Source organism: Chaetura pelagica, unplaced genomic scaffold, assembly GCF_000747805.2.
Source record: "Chaetura pelagica isolate M959 unplaced genomic scaffold, ChaPel_1.0 scaffold8, whole genome shotgun sequence".
Taxonomy (NCBI): Eukaryota; Metazoa; Chordata; class Aves; order Apodiformes; family Apodidae; genus Chaetura; species Chaetura pelagica.
Window position 1 is genome coordinate 3,124,105 of NW_009954544.1, and position 20,028 is coordinate 3,144,132.

At 45.4% G+C, this 20,028-nt stretch overlaps 1 protein-coding gene across 1 annotated transcript in view; it reads left to right on the forward strand.

Moving 5' to 3' along the window:
• Positions 1 to 16,662, forward strand: part of TTBK1 (tau tubulin kinase 1) — an 89,604-nt gene extending 72,942 nt beyond the window's left edge. Inside the window, exons 15-16 of the mRNA XM_010004995.1 lie at positions 14,496 to 16,075; positions 16,236 to 16,662. Coding sequence (XP_010003297.1) covers positions 14,496 to 16,075; positions 16,236 to 16,662 — 2,007 coding nt within the window. The remainder of the gene's footprint in view (positions 1 to 14,495; positions 16,076 to 16,235) is intronic.
• The last annotated feature ends 3,366 nt before the right edge of the window (positions 16,663 to 20,028 follow it).

Here is a 20,028-nt window from a genome sequence, read left to right on the forward strand (position 1 = left end):
CAGCAGGAAAATGAAGATGTGATCAGAGGGGAGATCTTTCCTACTGGTGAGATCACTACCATCTTATCCAATTCTTGTGTGGAAATTATTTTTAAAGATTTTAAAAACCTAAAAAAGGAGAAGTGATACAAGAATTGATTCTGTAAAACCTGCCTTGTAGAATGAGCTTGGAGAAATGCACTCTGTCACGAAAGACAGAACTAAAAAGTGACATGATTGCTGTTAGGGGTACCTGCCAGAGGGAAGCAAGATGGGTTTTCAGTCTGCCAGGCAAAGATACGGGTCTAGGTGCTGGAAGACAAAGTAAAGAAGGTCAAACTAGAAGTAAGATGCTAATTTTAAAGACATGGGTAGGTGTAAAACTGCTGAAATACATTATTAAAAGACACTGAATTCTTCACCATTCAGGTTCTGTAATGTGGGATGTTGATTTCTAAACCAATCCTGTTGAACCGTCAAATTTGGGCTCCATACCAGAGTAATTGGACATGTTGCTGTTGCCTGGGTTTTATGGGAAGCTTTATTTCATGATCAATATGGCTTTTACAATTTAATTCTGAACAAATTAATTGGTGCTAATGGCTGGAATCCTGATTTTACAGTAGTATGCAAAGACTATTAAAAATAGTATATTTGCAGGATTTTTAACATCTCCATCTAATGCTGTAATAATTACTATGGAATCCACATATTGTTGAGGAAGATTTGGCAAATTAAAGAAATGTGAAAATAGCTCTCTTTTTATATATATTAAAATGTAATAAATTAATATTAAAACTAGTTACAGTGCAATTCTAAGCAACCTCTGTAGTAGATTACATTTATATTGCATTTATTTATGGTGTTTCATTTATAATGACTGCAATTATAAATGTAAATAGGTTCCAAATCAGTTGTCAAAAAACCCCACAATAACTAGAAAGCTGAAAGGAAGTGACAAGCAGCCATTTTCTACTGAAGGCTGCACTTTTGTGGTGAGGTTAGGGGAACAGAAGTGTCAGTTCTCTAAGAAGTACTGTCCTTCTCCACCTCATCCCATCCATCCCTTTCAGCCCTTTCCACTGTGCCTGTGTTCATGTGGCTGCATGGTCCTGTACAGGGAGAAGGAAGGTTGTTTTCAGCTTTGCTTCCATTTCCTGCTTTGGTTCATGTCCTTTTGCACAAGTGGCAACACTGGCAAGCCAAGGATCCGCAGGAAAAACAACAACTAATGGAGAGCTGCTGACACAAAAAGCAATCATGAGGCCATGGGCTGAAGAGTTAGTTGCCCTAGTTATTTTTCCTTTTATGTTTTATAAGGTTCCTTAAATTCTTCAGCTGGGGTAAGTCAGTGTAAATCAATACTAGTGAAATAAAATTTCCTTTCAGCGCTGGGCTCTGAGGCAAATCCTTTTCATCAGAAGGGTCAAGAACAGAGTTTGTGTCCTGAAAGCCATGTTATTGTTTTTACTTCCCATTGGACATAGCACTTCTTCACCTCAGAATCCCAAAGGAGGATTGAAATGGGCATTTGCCACTCTTCTATGATCATTAGCAGCAGAAGGACAGGTAGCTGTTACTAGGATCTCATGCTCAGCATCAGTGAGCAAATGCGTATCAATAGTATATGCATACAAAAGCCATCTTATTATGTCTTGGTCTCTTTGCTCCTTTCACTTTCTTTCTATGCAGAATGGGAGGTGTTTCCCATTTATCATTCTCTCCCCAGCCTCCTTCCCACAGAGAAGAGAGATGTGATTTCTGTGGAAATGTTACTGTAAATGCTTGGGTTAAGCTAGTACAAATTGGGTAAATGTAATTGTGCCAGCACACATTCACTTTCAGTGGAGAAGGTTTTAGTGGGAGGGAGTTGGCTGCAAATAAGCTCTACAGACAAAGGTGCAATTTTGCAGATGTCCGTGCATCTGCATTGGGGTATCCTGTTGATACACCCACGTTGACAAAGTCCTTGACGTGAACCTGACTTTGTCTGCCATTCCTACAGTTTTTTGCCAATGTTGAGGGGCAGGTAAGTGGAAGAGTTATGTTGCATTACCTCTTTCACTGTTTAAAGTCTCTTTTGTTACAGTGATGACAGAATGTAAGATAGAAATGCCCTGTAAGATAGCCATATGGGTGATGTAATCCCATCCCTATGCTACCTCATTGTGAGCAAAAGTATCTCTTGTTCTTCCACTCCTTCTCTTTGTTGTGGGTCTGAACCTGGACATTGTGGTGGTCAAGGCTGCTGCAAGACTGTTGTTGTGAAAGGGGAAAACTGGTTGAAAAGTTGCATTTGTTGGGCTAAGTGTCTTTGTGGTTCCTAAAGACTTCCAACCTAGGCTGCTGCTTTCCTTTCCGCATGACAGGTGTTGACTTCAAGACCTTTCCTTCAGCTCTTTTCCTGTAGTTCATGTGGTGATTCTTTAAGGGTGCCCAAGGATAGAGGCAGATCAGCCCAGTTCTCAAATCCTGTGTCCAAATGACTTTTGAGGAGTGTATAGGAAGCTGCTCTAGCTTGATTTCAGTTACTAGGTAATCAGCTGAGGGTGAAAGTTTGAGTGCACCTTCTCCCTTCCAGTGCCCAGAGGCAGCAGGCACCACCTGATCTGGGAAGGATGTTGGCAGTTGCCACCTCCCTAGGCCAGGATAAAGAACTTGACAGTTGGCCTCCAAACTGGATTGAGATGAGGCAGCTGACTCCAGGATTGGCTGACATTCTCCTCTGAGATCTCCAAAATCTAAGATATTGCTGCTTGGCTGCCACCCAATTAGCTTATGTCTAAATCTGAATCTGGATGCAAGAACAAGAGCAGTCAGCTGTAGCCCTGAGCTGTTGGATCATATTCACATAAAATGTGATGAGGAGGCAGAAGTCTTCACCTCGCTGCTCAAGAAGATTTCTTAGCTCTAGTTGCCTCTTTGTTCCCCTTTGCCTTTCTCATCTCTTCCGCATGTGACAAAACTCTTTTTACTCCACCCCAGTTGCCAGTGTATGTCCCACCCCACACTTGCACCTACCCCATGGTTTGCCTCCATTGCTGTTCATGTCTCATCCCTTGCATCCTTATTGTGTCCTGCCTTTGCTGTTCCCCAAGGATACACAAGGCTTGCCTCCTGCACCAGTTTCCTACGCATTGCAGATCTCAGGTTGCACCACACAGTCCCTGTAGCACTTTGATCAGCATCTTGCCTTTCCTCTGCCTGATTTCCTTGGAGGAGACAGTGACACATGGCACATTTTAGCACTTGGAGCAGTCTCAGCTCTGCATGGAGTCTGTGTGAGGAATAGTGATCATGTTGTTTAAAGGCAGTTCAATTTCAAAGATCAGGGAAGATACCCTGCATTTTCAGGTCAGCGTCATGAGTTTCAAATCTTGGAATCCTTAGGACTTTGCAAACTCCCCCAAATTGTTGTGTGCATGAGCAGCTAAATTTAGAGAGCTGGCTAAGTTCTTTTCCTTAAGACACAGCTATGTTCTGTGATTGCAAACGGTGGAAATAGCTGGTTAAACTCCAATTCTATGGTTGTGAGCTTCTCCCTAAATTCTATTTAAAATGGTGCCTGGTCTCTGTGAGTCAGGAAATGCCTCAGCTCCAGTTGCAAATAGCAAAAGCTCTTCCAACTGGTTGTTTTCTGGGCTGGCAAAAGTGACTGTCCCCATTCTCCTCCCTGGAGAGGTGGGATCCAAATAAAACTAGAAATAAACAGCCAGGATAGTGCAATTTTAAGTGCAAAAGGGCTGGCACTTTTTTCATTCATTCTAGACTTTAACTCACTGATGTTTCCCCTTGTTGCCTATGTTACCTGGAGGTATCATAGGGTGGTGGATTTTTCCTTGAGGATTGGTGTTCTTCACTTTGGCAGATATTGACAGTTCTTCCCTTATCTAGCCTATGCCACTGTGATTACACCATCCAAGTATCTTGTTGTTTTGAACGAGTTCTGTGTTTCTTCTGCAATTCCATTTGACAGCTAGTTCTCCCCAGCTGCTTCTGTGGCAGTTGAACCCAGCTGTTATATGAGAAGGCAGGATGCCTGTAAGAACCAGTCAACGATCTTTATTCCTTTTTGAGATGAACAAAAAAAATATATCAAATTTTGATACCTATTTTTGGATGTAGGACTTCTGGGAAGAGGCCTGTTATTCCAAACTGATGGATGTTGATAAGCAAAGGTGTCCTTGGCAGCTCCCCTAGCCTGCTCACAAGGCAGAGAGGTTGATTGACTCTTCAGTAGCAGTTGGGCTGTGCTTCTTTTCTAAAGGTGACTCTAAAGCCTGTTAATTTTAACAGGTTCTAAAGCCCATTAATTTTAATTTAACACCTTATTTTCTAATTGCTCCTGGCTGGAAACGCTTCAAGATGAGAAACAAAACAAGTGTAGTTTGGGACATTTCTCTGCTGTGTGCTTCAAACATTTCTTCCAAAGGATCCACTTTGGAATGTTAAACTACCTCATTTGTCTTTTGTTTCAGTAGCATTGCCAGGCTTTGGTACCATCCTTATCACTGGCTACACTGCCCCAAAGTGTCCAGCCTCTTCTGAGAGACTTGCTAATTTGTTTTGTAGTAGAAGTCTCTGCAGTCAGATGGGAAACCTGGGTGAACACCTCAATTTAGCTTTTCCAGAGTTTATTCAGAGAAAATGCTAGCAGTCACAGTACTCATACCTTCCTGTGGCCTGTTAACCCATAAGATCCCCAAGTGCTTTATTTTTCCTGTGGGTCACTTCCCTGCTGTGTGACATGCAGAACTGCTGGAGAAAGTCAGAACCAAATAATCCTTCTCAGAGCAAGTCAGGATGAGAGCAGGTGAGGGAATCTGATTGCACAGAGAGAATTTCAGGAGGCAGAATATTATTTCTTGATCTCGAAATAGTTAGGACAGTGGGTGGAACCTATATATGAAATATAACAAATGTCATTGAGGTATTTCTTTTACTGCAAATCACCAGGAACTCCTCTTGCTCTGTCATATAAAAATGCACTATTTGACTCTGGTGCTGTGATCCCATGTAAATAAAATGAGGCAAGAAAAGAATAACCATTACTAGTTTAGTCTAGTATTGTAAAATACTAGACAACAATAGGATGTGAGACTGAAGATCAGAAAGCATGGAAAGCTGCCTTCAGTCCTTTTCCTGTTTTCTGATGTCTTTCCCTCTCATGCCTCCATCAGTTAATGTTCCATGATGTGTATATGTGGAACTTTTAAGTGCTTGGCAGTGGCCCAGGATTATTCTGGAAAATACAAGATTTTCTACTGCTCATTTGAAGGGATTGGTGGCAGGTACCCTCTGTGTTTGTCCAGTGGGTCTTGCATCTCTTCCTTTGGCTACGTGAAGTCTGTGCTAGCCATTCACATTCATATTACAGTCACATAATATTGCATCAACTACCTAATTTATTTTTATTGTAAACTACTGGGTTAGATGAACGACATATCTTATTAATGGTTTTCCGTGGAGATTTATTCATGCCACTCTCAGAACTTTACCTGGAGCTAAGACTGTTTTGCAACTTTCACCTTGAATAAGAAAGGGCTCTTTTATCCCAGTCTGTTCAAAAGAGATGCTTTTGGTTTTATTTTTCTTTTTTCTGTTTTTCCTTTGGTGACAAATGGGAAAGAACTATTTGGAGATCACTATCATCCATTTGTCTAGCTCTGCTTGGCAGTAACAGATGGGCTTCAGGGGGCTAGCTGAAGCAAATTAAATTGTTTCCTGCCAGATCAGTTCTGAAGCCTTGAAAACCACAGGTGATTTGCAACTCCCTAAACTCCTGTTAGTGTTTATAGTTAATTGCCATTGATATTTCTCAGCTGGAGAAAATGGGGTGCTTTTCTTCTTGACCTGCTTCCCCTGTAGTTGCCAGCCCTCCCCAGAGTGACTGGAGGAGGTAACAATTTCTGGAGAGGCTGACCAAAGTAAGCCAGATTTGCTTCCTGATTTCACTCGTGTCCCCAGGATGGTCTTGGGACGCTTTTTCTTGGAGCTTCCATTTCTGATTGTATGTATGTTGATACTTGTTCATGACCTACATGTGGAGTGTGAATGGCCACACACGGTCCTGCCTTACAGAAGCGTTTCTGTGCCGGCAATGGGTCACTTTGCACACATCCAAGTGCTCAAGGGGCTGTTTCAAAGAATGCATCTCAATCAGTCACAGAAAGTATCCTCGTGGTGCCTGGTTCAGATGGCATGCTTGGCCTCTTTTGCGCCTTGGAGATCTGATTTTTGGCAACCTGGCCCAGCCCAGTTTCCTTAACTCAGTGTCTTGTAGCATCCGTCTCCCTCCATTCGCCCTCGGCTGGTGGCAGAGGATCCCGGCAGTGGGACGGTGCTGCCACTTGGGACGTCATTTCTTAGTATGCAAACACCTCTTTTGGGTCATGTGAAAGCATTCAATAAAACGTGTAGAGGCCGATGATCACTGCGGTGCTGCCTTCCTTTGTCTTGCATTTTTATACCTTGTGTTTTGTGTTTGGGCCACTATGACACACAGACCTGCGTCCGCGGTTCCGTGGGACAGCGCAAAGATTAAGTTCTGGAAAGTGTTTCTAAGTATTATTTGATGTATCACAACTCCTTTGTACTACACCTGCCAGTGGGAAAAAAATGATGTTACAATGAATGTACATTTGAAACAAGCTGCTAACCATGTAACCTGGGAATTGGAAGCAATCCCCACTTTACATTCACTTGCATGTCTTTTGGTGTTTGAAAAGAAATGGCTTTATGTTTGGAGGTTTTATTTTTTTCTTATGCAAAGTGTTTCAAGTTGGTTACCTCATCTAGTGCACTTGCCTCATAAGAATCCCCAGGGCTTCCTCCAACAACTCCAATAAGTTTCTCAGTTTCATTACGAGTGCAATTAATTGATCTGGCAACGTGAAACACAGTAATGGCAAATTTCCTCTGAACAAGTCCAATAAGGAGGATTTCTGTGGGACTCTTCAGCTTGGTCCTTCCTATTTAAAAAAAAAGAAAAAAGCCAGATCAGGTTCTTATTTGGCACTTCTGACTTCTGGTTATTTTTATGACTAAAGAAGATATTTAGCTTTCAGAACCTCCTTCTTTCTTGCTGCTATTAAGTTGCCTTTACAATTAGGGACTAGAACAATTTTTGGATTATCATTTCCTTCCACTTTGCTCTCCATTTCCCGAGTCTCTTATGAGCGATAAAAATGAGGTGCTCCCTGTGTCTGCTCAGACAGGGAGCTCTGCTTTGACCCTTGCTGGAGACCCTGGTGGGTGCAGAGGTGGGAAGCTAAGTGGCAGGTGTACCACCTTTACAGAGCTATTGCTTCCGTCCAAGACACTAGGAAAACTGGCACAACATGTGAAAGCACAAATAGGGAGGAACAGATCATTTATCCAGCATAGGACTGGACTGTCCTATTCACCTGTATAAAAAAAAAAAAATTAAGAGAAAGGCTATGGAGCATTTGATGGTAAGATGCTGGAAAGAAGAACATCTCTCTGACATTTATGGTGCTGATTCTTGGAATGCAGAGATCCTGCAAGCAAGCATGGCAGCTCTAAGACCCCTGCTACTTTTACCTCATCTGATGATGGTTTGAAGAAAGAGCTGCTTCAGAAACTCAGATTCTAGGTTTCTTTCTCAACTCACTGTCGACAGTCCTGCCAGATACCCCAATCCCAAAGTAGCTTAGTCTGTGCTGGCAGAGGATAATGTCACTTCCACGATATGCTAAGGTCCTGATAGTATTTGAATCAAAGCTGTTACAGGGAAGACTGGACTACGGCTCTTGCTGTCTGTGTGCCATCTGCATCTCTCAGGACTAAGGCCTCTTCCTATTCCCAATGGAACAATTAATGTCATATTGGGAACTTGATTTCTGCTTCTTGGACTTTTCCAGCTTCCATGAAGAATCTCAGGGACCAGCATATCCTTCCTTTGCATTACCTTGTGTCACCTGTTAGACTTCCATTGCTGCTAAGCAGGAGAGAGTCCAAACCATATTTAACCAATATTCAAGTAGGAGGTGAATGTGGGTTTCTGTAGTCATTTCTACTGAGGGGAGGCAAAAGCTGTAGATAACTTGTTGTACTTCCTGGTTTGCTTGAGAAGCTTCATCTGCTGGGATTTGAGTTTGCTTGAAGCAGTGGATCTCAGGGAAGTCCCCTTCAAGCAAATCTTAGCCATTAGAAGGCACAGCAGAAGGGCTTCCTCAGGTTGCCAGAAGACCTCATTGATTACTAGAGACAGAAGGTTTGAAGAAGCTCTGGAAGTTTGTCTCAGGGGGAGGGCAGCAGGGAGATGGAGGGGAAGCAGCCTGCTGTAGCTTTAAAGGTGGTACTGAGCAGGGATCTATTTGGAAGGACACAGCTGCTGAAAGGGATCCAAAGCTTGTTTTCCTTGAGTCTTTTTATTCTTCCTGTATCTAATCCCTCTAGAGCCTGAGGTCAACCCCTTTTTGTACTGCAATAACACTGTAATATACGCTTGCACTAATTCTTCTGGCACACCAAGCATGCAAGACCAATTTAAAGCTTTTTTTCAGAAGAAAAACACTGTATTATTGTGTATATAGAAATACTGAGAGAGAATTTGAATTCTGTCTCCTGTATAAAAGCATGCATTGATTACCTGTATGTAGACCATGCTGTAAATGCTGCAGAGTACTGTAAAATCCTACACTTGAAACCACAATGAAAATGTCATCAAAAACAAACTGAAGCTGTGCAATGGATTTTGTGCCTTTTTTAAATCCATGTATGTTAATCCAGACAATCTGAAAAAAAAAGAAAAAAAAAAAGAAAAAAGAAAAAAAAAGGGGGGGGGGCAAAAGCTTGTATACTACCAAAACCTTATTAAAGAATCAAAGGCAGTACTTTGGTGATGGCTGGGTTTTTTTGTTCATTTTCTTGCTTTGTTTTTCTACTCCTTTTGCTTTCCAGTTCTGGAAAGGTGTCCTCTGCTCATCCATAGGTACATGGGAGCACTGGGCAGGGAGATGAGGGAGCTCTGGTAGAACACTAAGAGTTTCATTATTGTTTACTCAGGTGATCACTGAAAACTTGCAGTTAAGATAGATCTGGGAATAGAAAAAGAGTTCCATGACTGATGGAGATGTGTTTCATGGACTTTGGGAAGGCCACACTGTGAGTTCAATTTACATAAATTTAGGCTGGTACGAACTTCACTGACTTTAACAGGAATATCACAGCAGCAAGTTACAGCTGGCCTCAATTTATGTAAGTTTTCAGAGCTCTGCTTTCATGGTTACCACCATCCAAACTGGCAAAACTTAAGCTAGCACAATTCAACACCTACAAACACAGCAGAAACATTTTATACCTTTCCCTTGCTGGCAGCACGGTGTCCATAGGGTTGGTGGGTGGATGTCTCCCATCAGACATTTGACAAGGTGTTTAGAACAGCTGGTAAACTTCCAGCCTTTCCACCCCGCAAACCCCAGGGATATGGATGCAAAATTGTGGCTGTCTTGCAAGTCATGTCCACCGGCCTGGGGTGCTCAGTGTCTCCTGCTTTTCATTGTGACTCCTGTTTGAAAGCAATCTCTGCTGTAGAGTGGCATGTGGTGCAATGAGAATTGTTGGGCTGTCTGGGAGCATGCAGGAAGAGGAAACAGCAAGAACCTGTCTGCTTTGGTGTGAAATGCACATTTACTAATTCAGTGGTTTTCTGAGAGTGCCTGGAGAGTGAGGCTGCAGGCAGTAGATGTATGGAAATGCTCTAGTACCTGTGAAAATGATGGTGGAAATTTACCCCCTTGCAGGAGAAGCACAAGACCCCAACTCCTGAAAGTCAGAGAGCAGTTTTTGCAGACAGGTGATGATCTGGGAGGTGGAGCTACTATTAGGCTGTGGTCTCTGACTTACAGGGTTGTACTATATGCGAGTCAATTTTTTCTCCGGGGAATTGTATGGAAAGTCAGGACTGCTCTGAGTCTCTCTCTAGCAGAGTCCAGATCCCATCTGCTCCATTAACAACTCCTCAAAGTGTGCTTTGGTGTTGGTGCATGGCAGGTATGTGTGTGTCTGTCAAACACTGTAGAAGGATGCACTGATGCCCTAGTGGTAACCACAGCCTGAAACAAAGCTTAGAGCCATGATAGAAGAAATGTAGCATTTCCTGGGTTTATGTTGAGCAACTATTGTGATTATTTTTTTTTCCTGTACCAATGGTTTTTTAATTGTTTTTTTGGGGGGTTATCCTTGTTGTTGGTTTTGTTTTTCACAGATTTTTGCACTCACAATGTTTAAGAGATGGGAGAGAAAAAGAATACCCTATGTTCTGCAATCTGTGGGAAAATGGTTTAGTCTCATGCCAAAATCTGTTCCCTTTCCCCCATGTTGGTGCTGTTGCTTAGGAGCACAGGCTTTTCTGGTGGACATTCTGTGCCTTGCCACAGACTACTCTGCTTGGGGGGCATAGGCTATAAGGTCTCTTCTCCATGCCCTCATCAGTTGTGAGACATCAGAAAGCCATACAGGCAGAGCAGGTACTGTCATCACTCCTCACGGCTCTAGTGACCTGGGCAGACTTGTGCATGACCTGGCATGGAGCAGGACATACCTGAGCACGTTAACAAGCCGTGTGCTAGTGCTGCTCCTGAGCCCACCAGTGGGACTCTGCTCAGTGAGAGCAACGTGTCTGGCTGCATTCCGGGTTGCAAGGGGACCTGGAACTTCTAATGTGTGGTTGTAAATTTGCTGTAGCAAAGCGGAGACCGCGACTTGGCTGATTTTTGCAGTATTTGCAGCACTGCTGGGATGCAGGAACTTTGCAGCTGCCCATAATGGGTGATATAAATCTCCTCTGAGACTGCCCCACCCAATGAACTGCTAATTTGAAACTCCACCAGCTTACAGTAAAGACAAACCTCCAGACTCCACTTAGCTGGTCATGAGCACAGGGGCAGAGATGGATGTGAAGGGGCTGGTTTCTGCCAAATATGAGCAGGTAGGTCTTTTTTCCCTCTTGACTCTCCTCCCTCTTTATATTCTATCTTTGCCCTCTGAGCAAAGCAGGGATATTTATTGCCTTCCAAATACATATTGTTACCCAAAGTAGTTATTCACCAAATTGACATGAGGAGAGGCTGAGAGAGCTGGGTTTGTTCTGCCTTAAAAAGAGAAGGATTGGGGTGGGATCTTATTTCTTCCTTGAAATACCTGATGAAAGGATGATGCCAGACTCTTCTCAGAGGTGCACAGGGAAAGGAGGAGATGTGAAGGATACAAGCTGCATGAAAGGAAAAATTAGATACAGGCATGAGATGTAAAGAAAAACTTCACCATGAAGAGCCTTAAACACCAGAACAGGGTCCCATAGAGGGTGTGGGGTCTCTGTCCTTGGAGATATGAAAAACTCAGCTGGACAGGGGCTGGAGAAGCCATCTATGAGTTGGAACTGTTTTGGGGCTAGGCTGGAACAGAGACCTGCAGAGATTCCTTACATCTTTGTTATTCTACTATTTTAAGACACTAGTTAAGCCTCTCCACTCCTGATCTTCTGGCATCTTTCCACAGTTCCTTCCTCATTGGTACAGTAGAGCAGAAAAGTTCTTCTCCAGCCTTTTGGGAATAGTCCTAGAGCAGCTCAGTGTGCTGTAGTACAAAGGACACATGATGACTGTCAAGAGAGGACCCAAGCTTTTCTAGTGAGGGGTTCAAACTGGAGACTGCAGGGTGTCCACTTGCTGGCTGGCTGCTGAACTCAACAGTGGAGACAGTGTCAGACTTTGATGCCCTAGCACAGCCTTCCTTGTTAACAGCTTCAGGTGATGATAGCAATGAAGATAAGAAAATATGTGACAAAATATTATTTGACCCAAGAGACATTTCCAACAAGGTTTTTAGTTGGGTTTGTCCTCCAGATTTTTTTTGCATATTTATGCTCTTTGGATTTTCTCTGAGGTGCATTTACAGTGGGAAACAACCACAGGATCAAGCTGCTTTAAGGAATGCATTCTGGCAGTTTTGAGGTACTGCATGCAACAGGTTAAGCAGTCCAAGACTCCCAAAGGTAGGTAGAAGCCAAGCAGCCCTGTTGTTCTTAAGGTGCAGTGTCCATGCAGGGAAATAGAAAATACATGAGGAAAACAAAATTACAGGCAGGCAGTCTGTTTGCTAAGTTCTGCGAGGAATTCGTACAGCCAGAGGTGGAAATACATGGTGGTTAGAAAAGTATCTACAGCATGACTCAGTGACAGCAAAGGGGGACCAGAGCAGAAGGAGGAAAGAACCTTTGTTCCAGCAACATCATCCTGTCCAGCTCCATGTCATACTTTATTGCCTGGTGCAATCTCATCTCAGAAAAACTTCTCCCATCTTGTGAGGGAAGAACTGTTGAGGAAAGAGGGGTTGCTGGACAAAGAGCTGCTGGTGGGACAGGCTGCAGGGCATGAAAACTGTATTTCTGGCCTGTATAGGATGTGCACTGCAGGACTGGGTTCAGTTGTCATTGACCAGAAAGCAAACGAGATGACACAAGCTCCTAAGAGCTGAGAGGAGATTTAAAGGTTTGCATGTGCAAAGAGAAACCAGTGATCCTCTGACTGTACCAGCAACCTGGGCATCTACAAGATGGGGTGAAGTAGAGCAGCAGGTGAGTTGTTGTTGTGGATGGGGTACTTTTTCCAGTGGGAGGCTCAGCACAAGGCGAGGTGTAGGTCAGGCCTTCTTTATCAGGTCCCAGTCCCACTGGGGAAGCTGTCTGTTTGATCAAGACTTCAGGGCTGGCACTGCAAGTGTATTTCTCAGGAAAACCAAATCCAGCCAACAGAGAGAATCCAATCTTAGGCTGCTGAATGGTCTGATTTCCAAGAAATGCCTGCGAGAAGAAGGCAAGTGGGCAATTTCCTTTGCAAAGGGTGGTCACTCCCTCTTACTAGTCCAAGTTCCACATCTGTCATCCTGATGCAAAAGGTAGAGTGAGTCAGTAAAAGCCCACATCAGGCCAATACAGGGCCATCCTCAGGGCCAGACTCCAGCTTTGATGAAAGAAGAGAAGAAACTTCGGACTCCACATGAATTGCCAAAACCAGCCTGTATTTTAATTTATGAGATATGAAAAGAAATACTAAATGGATAACAACTAATTAGCATGCCTAACAGCTTGATGCTGTGCACCGATCTATTTGAAATGTCCCTGTTATACATGAGCATAAAGATCTTACATTTTTCAGGCATACTAACAGGGCAGTTGCTCTGCACAGAATGACGTTGATTTTCAGCACAATTTGAAGTTGTGTCATTGGACTCAAAAGCTATTGAGGGCTTTTTTTCTCCCCCTAGAGATGAAAAGATCTGTTCCCATAGCCAGGTGAATGTGCTGGCTGTTGGCAGTTCTGTAGCACGCATAGTTAAATGGGTGTTTGTTTAGTTGTGTAGCCTAAATACTCTCTGACACTGTAAAATGCCACTTGAAAAAGAGAGATGTTTGAATCCCTACTGTTCATGATTAGGACTTTTCAAGGGTAACATGTGATGCATTATCGACTGGTTGAGTTTATGGAGAGGCTTTTGTTTTCCAGCCCTCTTAACAGAAGGGTGACCTAAATGTATTTTTGTAAATCCATTTTGCAGAGGGGTGCTGCTGTGGTTTTCATTTACAACCCATTGTTAATTAGGCCAAACTTCAATGAGTGTTTCCTATTCGTTCTGCCCTTTTTTTGCTAGTTTGGTCAAGTGTGTGTGTACGTGTTTGTGAGCTGCTGCTTTTCTGATAGTATTATTTGCAGTCTTCTCACAGCCTACTTCTGGTGCCTTACAGGCAGTCTGTGCCACAGACTGCTGCTAAAGAACCACTTCCTCCACCCGCCGTCCTGTCCTCACATCTCTTTCATGGTTGGACACCACAGAGTCTAATAATAATACTTTATGTGTCAACTTCCATTATCTATGTGCTGAAAATTTTAGTGAAAGCAGAAGCCTGTAGAATATAGAACTGGAAATTGCTGCAGGGACGCAGAAGAAGGAGGGAGGGATGAGTAGCACAACAGGAGAACACAAGAACACTACAGGGGTTATTACCCCAGGGACAATGGTGGATGGTACTGGCACGTGAGCTGGAAATTTATCTAGCTCAGAGTGGCCTGGGCATAAAAGAGGGTTGCTGAATGGTTCCAGTAAGGAAGGAACGAATATGTAAATGTATAACTACTTAAACAAATATATAAATACTGAAGAAGATAGGGAAACATGGAAAAATCCCGAGGAGCTGCTTGCAAACAGCTCTTTGAGTCAGGGTTAAGGACTGCTAACAAAGAAACTCCTGTGGCACTTTTTTTTTTTCCTTTATTGACAAGTATCTTTGAATCTCTCCTTTCTAAGATTTGTACAAATCAAATGATAGAGTGGTCACTGCTCAGGCATGTATTTCAGAAGTGTGATCAACTAGATGATTTGCACAGATGCTTCCCACTGCTGTTGATCCTTATGTCTTCTGTGTCAATGCTAGGTCTGAACACTAACCCTTTTCTTTTGTCACATCTGTCTTCTTGCAGGCATATATGCTGAAGTCATTTGAAATGAATGGCCTGCCCAAGGCAGTGCCTTTAAGTTTGCCTTATCAAGACTTCAGAAAAGATGTGTCAGACTACTGGGAAAAGCCTAAGGTATCCCAGCGGATAAAGAAAGTTGATTTCTCAAATGTTGTCTTGACTGCTCCTTGCAAACCTCTGGAACCTTACCTGGAAATGAATGGAAAAGAGGAGGAGGACGAAGACGAGGAAGAAGATGATGAGGATGAAGATGAGGAAGAGGAGGCAGAGGAGGAGGGAGATGAGATTGACATACACAGTGGTTCCAGCAGTGACCTGAGTCAAAAAAGCACAGAGCGCAGCCAGGAGTGCGCGCCGTCCACTCTCCTGGCTGATGACCAGAAGGGATCCAAGGGTCGAGCGTCCACTGCTGATGGGGACCTGGAGCTGGAGGAAGGCTCAAAAACACTGGTACTGTTTTCACCAGGTGATCTGAAAAAGTCTCCGGTGACTACAGACTTGCCTCCAGAAGTTGATCTGGGCACTCTGGCTGCACTGACCCCTCAGAGTGAGCGGCCACAGCCTATGGGTAGCCAGCTGGATGTATCTGAGCCAGGGACCCTGTCCTCAGTCCTTAAATCTGAACCAAAGCCTCCCGTGGCAGTGGCTACAGCTTCCTCCCCTTTTACCAAAGTCGAGCGCACGTTTGTTCATATTGCTGAGAAGACCCACTTAAATGTCATGTCTTCCAGTGGGCAGCTGATGAGGCATGAGGAGTACTGCCCTCCGGGCCAGTTTGAGGAGGTTATCATCGAAGAAGAGCTGGAGGACAACCTGGTGCTGGTGGAGAATGGCAGCTTACACTCGGGGCTGGAAGGGGCGGAGACCGAGAGCTGCGCGCTGTCGGCAAATCACGTCGAGACCACCTCAGAGACAGTGGGGGAGCAGCTGGCCCTTCCCAACGGCACAGCAGAGCCTCCCCAGGACAAGCCGGAGCTCTCCGACAAAGGGGTGGCCTTGCTGGATTTGGAAGAGCCTGGCAAGACGGTGACAAGAGAGCCTGACCTGGAGAAGCCGGCGTCGGTGGCGGAACACCTGAAGCGGGCAGAGACCCTCCTCGACACGCCGCAGCAGGGCCCCAGGAGACCTCTGGGTTCCAGGTATAGAAGCCGGATACCCATTTTGTTCTCTGAGGAGGACACTGGCTCAGACCTTTCAACTTCGCTCTCAGCCAAAGACAGGCTGTACAAGAGGGCAAAGCAGCCTGACTTGGCTCGCCTGGTGATGGAGAAGAGGCAAAGCCGCCTCCTCCGACTGGCCTCGGGGGCCTCCTCCTCAGCATCCTCCAGCGACGAGAGGCGCTGGGCTTCAGAAACCCTGTCGGCCACCGGTTCTGAGGAGGACACCCACGACTCCGATGACTCCATCCCAAGGAAGGCAGGGAAGGAGAAGGCTGCCCTCCTGGGCAAAGAAGAGAGACCCATAAGCACAAAGAGCAGAATCCCTCGGCCCGTCGCGCCAGTGAAATCACCGCTGGAGGCAGCGAAGCCCGAGAGCTCCACAGCGGTCACCATGGCAGTGCTGGGTAGCTCCCCACAGGATGCAGCTGTTGCCTACAGGTAAGGTGGAAGTGGTAAGAAATGCAAAATGTTGGATGCATTAAGGAGGCTGCAGACTCCTTGCAAGTGCCCAGCAGCATTCATGCCAAACCTGCCAGGAGCCCAGAGCTCCTTGCAGAAATTCCTCTTCATCCTCTCCTCTCCTCTTTCTTCCCTACAGGCTTCAGGCACAGAGATCAGCTGGAAGTGTCCCAAATGAGTGCCGAACCACACAGATACAAAGTCGGCTTCCTCCTTCACCAAGCTCCACTTCTCTTCCTCCACGGAGTAGCTCACAGAGGTCCAGCTGTGCATCCCCTCGGAGCCCTGTTGTTCCTTCAAGAAACCTCAGTGCTTCTCCCAGAAGCCAGCTGCCACCTCGGAAGGAAAGCCCTTCTCCCTGCAGACAGCATAAGTCAGGGACTGCTCTTCAGCGAGTTCCTCCTTCCCCCCGACTTCAGCCCACAGCTCAGGCCCTGGGGCCAAAAGGAGATTCCCTGCCCTCTCCTGGTGTGGCCAAAAAACGACAAAGAGGAAAAACCCAGACTCAGAGTCCAGCAACCAAAGGAAAGCAGGTGTCCCTGGAAAGTAAGGCAGCTGCCAGATAATGATCTTCTTCTGCCAGCCCAACAGACTGGGTAACTTCTGCATATAGTATACACTTGAGATGCTGCAGCACAGCCTTCTATGCTGGACCCACGAGTGTATAGCAGTAGCTGTACTTCAGTGCTTCACTCACTCTCACCCCACACCGTTTCAATCAGCTCCCATGGGCCTGAGAGCCTCTGAGCCACGGAGCCTTCTTCAAGAGAGACATCCAGCCCGCAGCTCACGCTTGCTAATGCACAGCACCAAGCAGCAACCCAGGCAGCCTGCCTAGTGCCTGACCCTCCTCCCTCCCCAGGGATTCCCCTCTCTCTCTTTGCAATACCAGTCACCAACATCGGCCCTGGCTTTTAAAACAGGAGCAGAGGTGATGAGAGCAAGGCCTCCTGGAGAGGAGAGCTCCTGTCCTGCAGGCAGCTCCCTCCTCTCTCCTTTCTGGGAAAGCACCAGCCTTGGCCGCCACCATTTACCTGAGTGTTGGCTCATCTCCTACCACCTGTGTTAGCAAGAGATTGTCACCAGCTTAGCCAAGAGGGATGGATGCATCCTGGTGTGCTAAGAGCAGGGGCAGGGTGGAGGGGCCCTTCTCTCCTTTCCAGAAGGCTATGCAGGTGTGAATGGGAGACAGGCAGATCTTGCTAGATGCTCCTACCTGCATGTCCCACAGAGGAGGCTGTTTGGCATTGCTGCTTGGTAACAGTGCTGCTTTTTCAGCAGATGCCTGTGTGGTAGGTGTTTAGATGGAAGTAGGAGTGTATTGACAGCTTGCTAGGAAATCAAGAGCACTTGCTAATTGATGTAGAAGGGAGCACACACTGCAGCCACTTCTGTCTCAAATACCAAACTGTGATCTGTGGAGACCACATCTCCCAACACGGGTGTTTCCTCTAGACCTGAGTGTGGTTGGTGCCACAGACCCCTAGTCCACTAAACACAGCTCCATCCTGAAGATGGGAATAGTCACTGGATGCCTTTAGCTTGGGTGCCACTTGCACCTAAATTCCTTGTGCTTTATTGTCACGCTTTTGGTGTTTGTTAACTTTGGCACCGTGGTTGAAAGTTCCCCTACGTGGCGGGGTGGGAAATGATTATCCTGTAGTCTACTCAAAAGCTGCTGCTTTGCGAGGAGAGGTTTGCTGACATGCTGTGGGCACCTTGTGCATTTCTGTCCAAGAGTAGGGTGGGTTGATTTGCAGAGGTTGGGTTTATGTCTTTCTTCTCAGTGTTCAGCTCTTCCACGCGTTTCGTGAGAACAATATGAACATAACAAGCAAGGGCTGTGCTCCTCAAGTAATATTACCAGAGCAGAAGCTTAGTGCTCAGCTAGAAGTAAATCAACCAGCTTTTTTAGCCCCCAGACTCATTAGGAAGGTTTGAAAATGAGAGCCAGGAGGACTGATACCTGTCTGAGCTTGATGAGGTCTTGAAGCAGTCACAACATGTTTCCTGCACGTCACAGAGGGAAACACTTCAGACCCAATTGCTTTGGGCTTCACACCATTGTCATGCCTAAAAGAGGCTTTGAAAAAGCCGGAACAAAAATACGACTGCTCTGTACCCACTTTCCCACAGCTCCCACCAGCTGCAAATATTTACTATTTGCAGACAACAAAGCTTGTAGAGGAATCAGGAGAGTAATAATCTTGATTCATTTGAACATAGATGCTGTCACACTGATGGCCATCAACTCTGAGGAATCCTGAAGCTGTTAAAATCTACAGGAACTGTTCTGGGAAGGAGCATCAGAGCTGTGACAGGTTGGCTGGGAGAACATGGTACTCCTGGGACATTTGAACAGGGAAATGGCTAGAAATAGGTGAAAGGAATTACCTCTTCATTGGACAGTCTCCATGTTGCTAATGCTAAGAATGTATTTCATCTTGCTCAAAGTGTTTGCTGTTTTCCATGGACGTTGTTCACCCTGGTAAAGTAGGAAGTAAAGAAGCACAGCTTCTAGCCTAGAAACATTTGCTTGTCTTTGCACAGAAGCATTGGGAACTCCAATTGTGTGGAGTGGCTTGATGGACTGAGCTGAGGTTGCCACCAACAATTCATGTGAGTTTGAAGTGTGGGTTAAAAATGCAACGTAAATATGTCTTGCATTTTTAGAAACTAGAAAACAGAATAAACACAACCACAGATTCTTTCCTGAAATATGAACCATAGTGGCACTTCTATTAATTTCAAAGACTCATAGAATGGTTTGAGTTCAAAAGGACCTTAAAGATCACCTAGATCCAACCCCCTGCATGGGCAGGGACACCTCCCACTAGACCAGGTTGCTCAGAGCCCCATCCAACCTGGGCTTGATGACATCCAAGGATGGGGCTTCAACAACCTCCCTGGGCAACCTGTGCCAGTGTCTCACCACCCTCACACCCATTAGAATTTCTTCCTAATGTCTAATCTAAATCTCCCCTCCTCCAGTTATAATCCATACCATTTTAATCCATTTAATCCTCTCACTACAGGCCCTTGTAAAAAGTCCCTCCCCAGCTTTCCTGTAGCCCCTTCAGGTACTGGAAGGACACTGTGAGGTCTCCCCAGAGCCTTCTCTTCTCCAGGCTGAACAACCCCAACTCTCTTGACCTGTCTTCATAGGAAAGGAGCTCCAGCCCTCTGATGATCTTCGTGGCCCTCCTCTGGACTCTCTCCAGAAGTTCAATGTCCTTCTTACGTTGGGGGCTCCAGAACTGGACACAGGTGGAGGTCTCAGAAGAGCAGAGTAAGCAGGGAGAATCACCCCCCCCCCCCCATTGCCCTTCTTTTGATGCAGCTGAGGACACAGTTGACTTTCTGGGCGTGCTAATGCACATTGCTGGCTCATGTTGAGCTTCTCGTCTTCCATCACCCCCAAGTCCTTCTCCTCTGGACTGTTTTCAATCTATTCTCTGTCCAGCCTGTAGTTGTGTTGGGACTGCCCCAAGGTGCAAGGTGCAGGACTTGGCCTGGTTGAACTTCATGCAGTTTGCACGAGCCCACCTCTCAAGCCTGTCAAGGTCCCTCTGGATGACATCCCTCCCTTCCAGTGTGTTGACCTCACCACACAGTTTTGTGTCATCCACAAACTTGCTGAGGGTACTGACCCTTGAGTACTGACCCTTGGGGAACACCACTCATCACAGGTCTCCATCTGGACATTGAGCCACTGATCACCACTTTTTGAATGTGACCATCCAGCCAGTTCCTTACCCAATGAGTGGCCCAGCCATTGAATACGTATCATAGAATCTTAGAATCATCAATGTTGCAAAAGACCTTCAAGATCATCAAGTCCAACCATCCACCCTATAACCCTGAACCAATAAACCATTTCATGACACACCATGTCTGTCCCTTTTTTTAACATCTCCAGGGTTCATGCCTCC